The 10,127-nt window shown below is 41.7% G+C and overlaps 1 protein-coding gene across 1 annotated transcript; it reads left to right on the forward strand.

Annotated features, from left to right (window-relative positions):
• The first annotated feature begins 4,618 nt into the window (after positions 1 to 4,618).
• On the forward strand, positions 4,619 to 9,692 carry gnrhr4 (gonadotropin releasing hormone receptor 4). Its single transcript, XM_088921182.1, has 3 exons — positions 4,619 to 5,197; positions 8,661 to 8,865; positions 9,175 to 9,692. Exons 1-3 carry the CDS (start codon positions 4,619 to 4,621, stop codon positions 9,690 to 9,692), a joined length of 1,302 nt encoding a protein of 433 aa, XP_088777308.1.
• Positions 9,693 to 10,127: the final 435 nt, after the last annotated feature.

Raw genomic sequence — 10,127 nt, forward strand, 5'->3', positions numbered from 1 at the left:
CAACGTACCTGTACATGAACAGGTCAATATAATAAACGCCCCTGGAAAGCTTAGTCATCGTTTACACGACGTATTTATTAATGTTATATGAGGGATAATACAAGCCTTTTCAGGATGGCCTGTGTACTCTCAAACTCTTGTTTGCGCGCAGTGTGCTGCTTTATTCAGCTCTCTTGCAGCTGCAGCAGCCTCCCGGCGGGCAGCACTGGAGCGCCTCAGACAAGCGCAAGAACTGCGAACTTTCTCCGATCTCTACCAAAGAGGAAAACGGCGCGCTGAAGAGAGTTTGTGCATCTTCTACCGAGAGTTCTTATATTCTTCTTATTCTTTATGCGTTTTGGTTTAATCATTTTATGGGTATCTACTCTGTAACTTATGGTCATCGTTTAAAACGCGCTTCTGGTCCTTTGCTTTTTAAATGTCTTTGGGGTTTTCTCAGGTGGAAAAAAAACTAATAAGATGCTATAAACTCCATTTGTAGCTTCCTCACAATGTAATCGGAACAAAGGGGATAACTGCAATTAGTGCTGAACGTACTGTATAACACAGGAAAAGCCTTTCGGCGCTCCAATAGCCTTAACACGAACTGTTCCATCAACAAACTGACGGAGCCCTCGGCAAACCGCATAGCGCGCTCCAAGAATTCAGCTGCTTTTAGTGCATCTGGCACAAACCATCTGTCGTATTCTAAACTAAGTAACCGTATCATCTATACAGCGCTGCATTAAATCGACTATTCCACGCTAGGAAGGAATTGGCGCTTGCAGAGGGCTTCAGAGCGGAACAGAGCGCACTTGGTTCAGTTCAGTAACACCGAGCGTGCACTCAGTTCAGTCGCTAAGACTGCTGTAGAAGACATGGCTCCTTTCCCCTGAAGCGCTTTTAATGATATAGCTGATTATTCCTGATCCCACAACTGTCAGATGTACTCTCTCCAATCCAATCAACGGCTTCACTGGCACATAAGCAAGGCGGGCCATATGACCCCGGGAATGACACAAAACCATTAATAGGTGTATGAAAAGGCACAGAAAGAAACACAAAGGCTGCGTGAAGGTTTCAGGTCGAAGATGAAGTCTTTCTCTGTGTGCTGAAGTCGGTCACGTTATCCTGGTTTCCTAATTGTTATTGCGGCTACAGGGGCGGATATAACGGGTGTTTTCTAACAGGGAAAGGGAAGGTAGCGGATGGACAGCTTCTCCAGAATCCAACAATCGTTTTGCTTTGGCTTTGATGGGATCCTCACCGTTTTCTCTGGAAATCGAGCTTGCGGTTTCTCATCCTCGATCAAGAAAGTTTCACAGAACTACTTTTTGTAAACCGTCTGCTTTTCTTTTATCTCACAGAAACGCATTTTAGCTCAGGGTAAGCGATTCCCCTCACTTGGAATGTTGTTAAATTTGTGCGAAAAAAACTTTCCAAGACGCAAACCAGGTAAGAACAAAGTGTACAGAAATGGATCTGATGATTGCAGTCGTCTTTAAGGGGTATGCTGTTCATACCTTTTAAGAATTAATTATAATTTACTATGAGATAAACTTCTCTTCCCATATAACATTTAAGTAGTCCATTCAGGATTATATTCTATTTTTTTCGTCTAATCCAAATCGTAAATATGTGGCTTTCTTCAATACTGTAAATGCATTGTCTCTGGGTTTCGTGCACCGATATGCACGAACAATCACGTTAAGAATAAGAGTATTGCACAACACAGCGCAAGTGTGTGAAATCACCTTTAAATGCAAAGAAAAATCAGAAATGTAACAATAACATGTTGCATTACAGTACATGTAAGATTGTATTATACAATATGATACAGTCTGAAACAAAATACTTTGAAACAAAGAATAGCACACTGTATGAATGCCAAGTGTTAAAACACTCACAGGTAACATTTCTACTATGTTATCCGTTTTGATTAAGTATATATATAATGTGAAATTGGTCCACGTACCTAAATGGAATTAATAATTTGCATGAATCGCTTCCGGATTCATCAGTTTCAGTTCTTAGTTTTTTTCAAGATAATTATACATTTTCGCTAATTGCACCCACTGTAAAAACAAAATACATGCCTAAATATTACTTTGCATCCACACAATCTACACTGTTTTAGTTCTACTTCCATACTTCCAGTTGTATACGAGGCTCTTCGTCATTTTTAAAAATTCAAATCATTTTATTATTTCAGCGTACTTGCAGAATTATTTTCCTCGTGCTTATTATGTAAAATTTGCTTAACTTTTCAGCACCCACGAATAAATAAACATGCTTGACATCAAGTGCTCTGGACATGTTATTCTAGTAGGAGCGTAGAGATAAGAGGCAGGAGATGGGAGCAGTAAGAGCAGAGTGGTTGGGGAAGCAGCAGGCTGGCACTAGTTTTCAATGCATGTGGTTGTATGAGCCAGCGAAAGGACTGGATTAGCCTTAGAAAACACATAAATTGAAAAAAAAAAACCAACAAGAAGTGGCCTAGAACTCTGTGTAAGGATACTCTGAAGAGGAGATACGGATCCTGTGCAGACGCAGGAGTAGGTGGGAGGCACGGCAACAAACAATCCGAAACAAGGAACGAGTTCGTAGTCAGAGGGAGAAAGGAAGGTCGAAAACCAGGTCAAACACAGGTGGCAAACAATCCAAGTCGAGAGGCGATATTGTGGTCGAAGGGAGGAAGGTAGGTAGAAATCCGGCAAAGACACAGGTGGCAAACAATCTGAGTAGCAAGGCGAAATCCGAAGACCGAAGGTGAAAAGGGTAGTCGATAATCAAGGTAGTCACAGGGTATAGAAATCGCTAGGTAGAGCTCTCAAGGAGTTTACTCAATACCGAGCAGCAAGACGTGGGTTGGAGAGGCTTAAATACTGCAGCCTGCCACACGGTAGGGCGTCTGATGTTGAGTTAACACGTGCGGTGGCGCTTGTAATTATCGCCCTGCTGCTGGTACTGATTAGTTCTCTTGGGGGCTCGTCTGGGCAGGTTGGTGGTCGTGACACTATGGATGAGTTGGGTTTTTTCCATACTAGAGGAGGTTCCAATTGTCTAGGTGGGGCTTGGAGTAGGTGCAGTATGGAACACTTGGTCAGGAAGGGGAGAAACCTACAAACACTGTTCATTCGTAAGAGGAAGAGACCGAGCGAGCAAGAGAAGTCATGTTTCAGAAAAAGAAAAGGTAAGGGTCAAGAGTGAGGCCTGGGTTTCTGGCAGGGGCGTAGGGGGAGAGGGTGGTGGAATGAAGAGAAATAGTGAGAGACTCACAAAGGGGGGCATAGTGGAAGGGAGGAAACAAAGGTCTGGGTTCCAGAGGCTAAGCTTAATATGGTGAGAGTGCATCCAGGCAGAGATACTGTACAAGAGGAGATGTGACTATCAGAAGGTGGAAGAGAGGGGAAGATTCGAGCACTGGCAGTACAAAAGGGATATTAAAAGCCATGGGTGATGAGATGAGAGGACTCAGGGTGTGTGTGGAGTCAGGAGAGCAGGGCCCAGGACTGAGCCCAGAGGGACACCAGCACAGTAAGTAACAGGCAGAGACCGCATCTCACCAGGAGATTCTGTAGGTGTTATCGGTGGGGGTAAGAGGAGGACCAGGTGAGAGGAGCACCAGAAATTCTAAAGTCAACAAGTGTGGACAAGAAAACCGAGTGCTCAGTGTCAAAGGCAGCAGAGAGATCAAAAAGCAGTAAGACAAAAGAGGAGGCAGCTTGAGCAGAAAGAAGAGTATCTGTAATAAAGAAGAGGGCAGCCTCAGCTGGGTGTGTTGCAACATAGATAGACTGGAGAGGGTTAAGGACTGTGCACCATGTGCTCAAGGGTTTTGCAGAGGAAGGGAAGAAGGGAGACAGGAAGGGACAATGAAACACATGCAGGTTACTGAAGAGAAGTGTAATGGCAGGTTGTTTAAAAGCAGATTGAAAATAGCCTGAGAACAATGCTGAGAAGGTCAGGGACAGGAGCCTGGAAGAGATGAGTGGAGAGAGGGTAAGTGCAAGTGGTAGTTTGATGTTCCAGGAGCAAGGAGGAGATCTGAGTCACAGAGGGAAGCGAATGAGGAAAAGGAGAGGGGTGAATATGCTGAGTTTGGGAGGTCATGGGTGAGCAAAGTGATAAAGTGTTGGGGGGGGGGGGGTTGAGGAGCAAAGACAAGGTGGAACATTCTGTGACACTGTGTGATCAACTTTGTAACTGTATCAATGCTTTCTGACCATACATGATATCAGGATCTGAAATATAGTTTAAAAAAAACTGTTTTCCATTAGAGTCACGGTGTGTAGTTGCATAATTATCTATTCTTTTATAGAGATCATTATGGTATTTGTAAATATGGACGGTGATCTTATCCTTTAGGGTAATGCATGTTTCTGACATTCAATGCACGTGGGTGAAAACACACTGCATATTTAAAAAATGTAACAAAAGCACATTTAAAAGATTTAATGCACACTAGAGCTCAGGGAAACAAAATGGCTATCTGATCTCTCCTTTCATCTTGCTTGCACCTGCAGGTCCTAATTAGCGCCATCCCATGTGGCCAATTTATTATCCAAACTATGCCTTGCAGCTTTCCTTGGCAACTGGACTAGTCCTGGGGGGGTCAAATTGATGGGGGAAGACAGAAATGTTGTCCCCGATGTACGCGCCAGAAATGAATGAGACCCTTCGTGGACACGAGCTCATGATGTTCCTCTATTCCCCGGGTTACCAAGCAAATTCCAGCTGTGACACAAGCTCCATGCTCCCTTGCACCAGGAACGCCACTGGGGAGGTGTTCCAGCTGCCAACATTCTCCACTGCAGCCAAAGCCAGAGTTATCATCACGTTCGTCCTGTGCATCGTGTCTGCCATCTGCAATCTGGCCGTGCTGTGGACCGCCAGCACCAACACCAAGAGAAAATCTCACGTGCGGATCCTCATCATCAACCTGACTGTGGCTGACCTCCTGGTCACCTTCATCGTCATGCCACTGGACGCCGTCTGGAATATCACGGTCCAGTGGCTGGCGGGGGACGTGTCTTGCAGGCTGCTGATGTTTCTGAAGCTTCTGGCCATGTACTCGTGTGCTTTCGTGACCGTGGTCATCAGCCTGGATCGGCAGTCCGCCATCCTGAACCCTCTGGCAATCAACAAGGCGAAGAAGAAAAACAAGATCATGCTCTCCGTGGCCTGGGCCATGAGCGCATTCCTATCCGTCCCCCAGGTGAGGTTCAGACCCCCCGGTGATGGCTTTGTATTGCATTATCCGTCTTCATTGCCATGTCTGTGCTTTGTACAGTAAAACACCTACCAAAACTGACTGAAGACAATCTATACCTAAAACTAAATCAGAGACAAGATTTTCACCGAGATTCTGAGCACACAAACAAGACTAAAATAATTATGGAAAAGCTAAATAGAAAAATATTCTCCCCAAGAATACAGCACAGCATGATAAACTTGATAGAATCCTAGAACAAAAGCAAAGAATTATGTTAAAGTACTTAAGGATAAGTAGGAAATAACATCTGCTTATGAGATTAATGCAACAACAAACAGCCTCTGGTGATGACGGACACATAAAATGCAACAGAAACAAACGGGTTATTATGTCTTGAAAGGGGTAGGAAAAGTTATTTTAAAGCTTAAGTAAAAGATAACACTGGGAGTTTATCTTGCCCTCAAGTATTCAAATGCTATTAAGCTTTGTGTTTCCATATTAGAATTAATGGCACTAAAATAATACTGTGTCCTACTGTTTTGTTTACGTTTCAGAAAAAAGTATCTACAGTAGGTAAAGCTGTTCGTTGATTGTACCTAGGGTGCATCCCATGGCACATGTACTTAGTGGAAAATAATGTAATTTATAATATTAAGAAATGTAGCTAGGAGCTTCAGAGACAATACTCATAAAAATGATTTCTCAATCAGACATTTCTGCATTTCTAGAAATTCAGAACATCTGCACTACACCTTTAGGTAATTCAGATGCCTGCATTTGTTGATCTCTATGATTCCTTGAAGTCACAGACAATTTAAGTTCAAATAAGCTGCTTCACTGCAGCGTGACAGCCTACTTCTGCAGCAGATGATAACCAAAAATTGAACAGCATTAATTTAGACCACGACTGTCCTTTTTTTGACCTAACTGACAATTATAGGAAGCAGCAAAAATATATTGTTTGAATAATACAATTTTAAGCCTCTTACTGCAAATTCCCATAGAAATAAGCCTAGCATTGGAATTAGATGTATAACTATGCAAGTGATATTGTAACTTGGGTTGAAACCAGTGTGTGGTCACTATCCCTTGTTATTTATATGACTTTCAGTAAATGTCAAGGAGAAGGAGAAATATAAAAGGGTTTTCAAAGTAAAATCTGCTTAGTTTCTGTAGAAGTTTAAAGGGTGTAAACACAGCAAGAGCCACTTCAGGAGTTAAAAAAAATGTTTGATTTTTTTCGGCATTTAAGTTTAGCTCACCTTCACAGTTTTGTGAAGGTTTAACATGAAGGCTGCAATTTCCGTGGCACCATTGTACTGCACAGGCACTAACAAGAAAAACCAACATTAACAGTCTTTTTAAAAATCCTGAAGGGTGTTCTAAAATGAAATCTGAGACTAATTTAGTCTGTAACTGTATAGGGTGAACAAATCTGGAGAGCTCAGGATGCCTTGCAGCTCATATATGGTAGTTCGCAATAAAGGCTAAGAGCAGCTTCAGTTGGGTATTCTTCAAGCTGATCTGTGGGTTTGTGGTTATTGCCAGACAGTGGCAGACATATGGGGGCCAGGGGCTTTACATCAATGAATCCAATTTATTGTCAAACCCTCAGAAAACGTACATGAAAAAATTGCAGTGTCTTTGAAACCATCCTATACCTTATTATAGAACTCAGTATAGAACTGCAGTGTGACAAGCTATCATCAACATGACATTGAGGATGCATTCAAAATCATTCGCAGAGCACAGGATTCAAAATACAAGAATCCTGTTGCCTGTCAGCTCAGATATCATCTTAGTAGGTAAAGTCTGCCTGTCACTTTCATTCTGATTAGCAGGTGTGTTAATTATTCACTTGCATTCTCCTAATTCCCCAAAGTCAGACACTGTATAGCGGATGTTTATGTAACCTCACTTACAGAGAATGGATGGCGATGTGGACAATGCACATTCTGCGGTATCATACACAAGTTAGTATATAAGATGGAAAATGGGGTTATTTTTGTTTTAGGGGAAATACAAGTAATCTAAATATTTTTAGAGAAACCTTCTTAAACCATCAGGAGTATCTCTTTGACTTTCATTTCAAGTTGCTAGCAATCCCTACCCCCCCAGTCAAACAGGAATGTATTCCATCAGTGTGCTGAAGAGTGCGTCACAGGCCTCGTTCAGACTCCCTGTGCTGTCAAGTGTGAAATGCTTCAAAGCAGGTAAAAAAGAACAAGTCTCGGGTCCACCTGCTGTTTGAACCAAGCTGCTTTTACCAGGAGAAAATCTTGTATGCGCTGGCCAGAGAAACCAGATTGACTTTGACAGCGAACAGAAGTTTTAAAATTAATGAAAAATCAGTTCATTGCTCCAGAGAAAGGATTCTCCTGACAAGACTGAACAATCATTTAAAAATAATCACAGGCGTATTCATGAATACCAGCACCTTATATTGACATCATTGAGCGAGAGCTGTCTTGCTACTCCTGTATTTAAGTTATTTATGTTAGCAATTGACAGACCTAGATGAAATGTAAAACACTATCAAAGGGTTAAAAAAATAATAATAATGTAGGTCTTCATAATAATTTAAAATGGAAAATATTTAATTCAATTTTTTTTCTTCTGTTCTCTCTGCACCTCAGCACACATTTCAGATACATAAAATCTTTTTTATAAAAATCCTTAAATGCATGTGTATAGCAACTGTATTTCAGAAGGAACTGTACAATATGCAGTCTAAAGCACATGTAATTCACAGACACATTTTCACATTAAACATTTTATGTTTAATTATGGACAGTATCAGAAAGAGCATTTGAAAACATAAATGTTCCTTCCATTAGCACAGTTCATGAGTCACATTGTGCAGAACCCCAAGAGAAAATATGTGGTTAATGTCAAGCTATAAATGTTAAGGCAGCATGCAAGTGAAACGTTACAATGATTATTACCTGTTCTCTTTCATGAAAAGGCACTGAGGCTGAAGCACATAAATGTAACTCATGTTCTAGGTGAGCCATAGGCATGAGAGACACTCACTCCCTTTACAATGTCCCTTTATAACAGGTTCACCACCAAGCAACTTAATCAAACTACAAGAATCTATTAATAATACTGGGATACTGTTGGAATTGTTGTAGTCCAAAAAATAACTACTTTCAATGGCCTGTTCTGCCCTGATGTTGTTACAGCTCTAAACAATCCCAGCTGAATTAGAATCTCATCTGCTATCAAGTACACAGTGTATTCATTTAAATACACTGGGACCAAAGAGTGACTTCTGTAAACATCATCTGACCTTTTCATCAGCATGGCACAATTTTACCTTGTTTGCTGATTTACCCCCATTTAATTAAGAGAAAAACGGCGAGTTTCTAGCTACACGAGTCAGTCTCAGGGGATGCCAGTAGCAGACGGGGGTCCCCTACTGCGATTCACCGTGTGGTTGTTGTGTTGCCCTTCTTACCTGCAGATGTTCATATTCCACAACGTTACCATCACCGTTCCTCAAAACTTCACCCAGTGCACCACCAGGGGGAGCTTTAGCAAGCACTGGCAGGAGACGGTCTACAACATGTTCACGTTCGTGTGTCTGTTCCTCTTGCCTCTGGCAATTATGATATTCTGCTACACCAGAATTCTCATGGAAATCTCCAAACGAATGACGAAGGGCAACAGTGAGTAACGTAGAAGCACCCTTCTTAAACTCATTTAAACACCGACAGCTGGTGAAGTGACTAAAAGCAATAATTATGTTTGATAAGATCCGCATGAGTGTTAACATCATTAACACAAACAATTTACCTTAAACGGTGTAGAAATTAAAACGTCTATTAAAATAAAACTTTGGAGAAAATAAACTCCGCCTATTTTACTAGTTTTAAATTTTGTATTGTCTTTCGGTAAACCAGCAAATTTCCAATCCTTTGGTTTATTTACTACGCAGTTTTATAAACCTCGCATCTCCTCTACATTTTTGTCTGCAGTATCTTCCAAGGAAGTGCACCTGCGTCGCTCCAAAAACAACATACCGAAGGCACGCATGAAAACTTTGAAAATGAGCATAGTAATCGTGTCTTCCTTCATCGTCTGCTGGACACCTTATTACCTGCTGGGGTTGTGGTATTGGTTCTCCCCAGACGTACTAGAGGAGACCATCTCTCATTCCTTAACGCACATACTCTTCATTTTCGGGCTCTTCAATGCGTGCCTGGACCCTATAACCTATGGGCTGTTTACCATTCACTTTCGGAAAGGACTGAAGCGTTACTGCCGCAGCGCCACCGTGCTGGTCGAGTCGGAGAACAACACCACCTTGACCGCCTCCTTCAGGTGTTCCTTGTCCTCCTTCCGCATGAAGAGACAGACCCCTCTCGGGCAAGATGCGCCCTCAGCCAACAAGGAGCCGGAGAGGAAGACCTCCTCCCCCTTTAATGGTTACCTCACGGTTTACCACGACAGCAAAAGCGCCAGAAACAAAATCGACCCAGTAAATATGATATAATAATAAAAATCTGTCAAACAGACAACGACGGGTAGAGAAAGCTTTAAGAAGAGACGTTTGCCGTCAACCATCTGTGCAATCTTAATTTTCCTTTTGGTGTTATACAGAATAACCCGCAGAACCTTTTTGTTCTTGAGGCTGTATTTTCTGTAGAGCCAGAATAAATAGGTCCCAGATACTGTATTTCTGCCAGGGTGCAATTTAAACTCATCACGAAACCTGGAATTCGTTGTTTGATATATTTATGTGTGGAAATCTAGTTAAAAATGCTGAAAAGGAAGGAAAAGTAATAACCAGAGATTGCTTTTGATGTTTTGCTTTTGAAAAGGCAAGGAAATTAACATGAAATGAACAAGTAAAGGTTTATTCCATGCTGAAAAGAGAAGAAAAGAAACATAACGTTTCAGCTGATGTTAGGCAAAATACGAAGTTCTT

This window comes from Atractosteus spatula, chromosome 7 (assembly GCF_055471065.1).
Source record: "Atractosteus spatula isolate fAtrSpa1 chromosome 7, fAtrSpa1.hap1, whole genome shotgun sequence".
Taxonomy (NCBI): Eukaryota; Metazoa; Chordata; class Actinopteri; order Semionotiformes; family Lepisosteidae; genus Atractosteus; species Atractosteus spatula.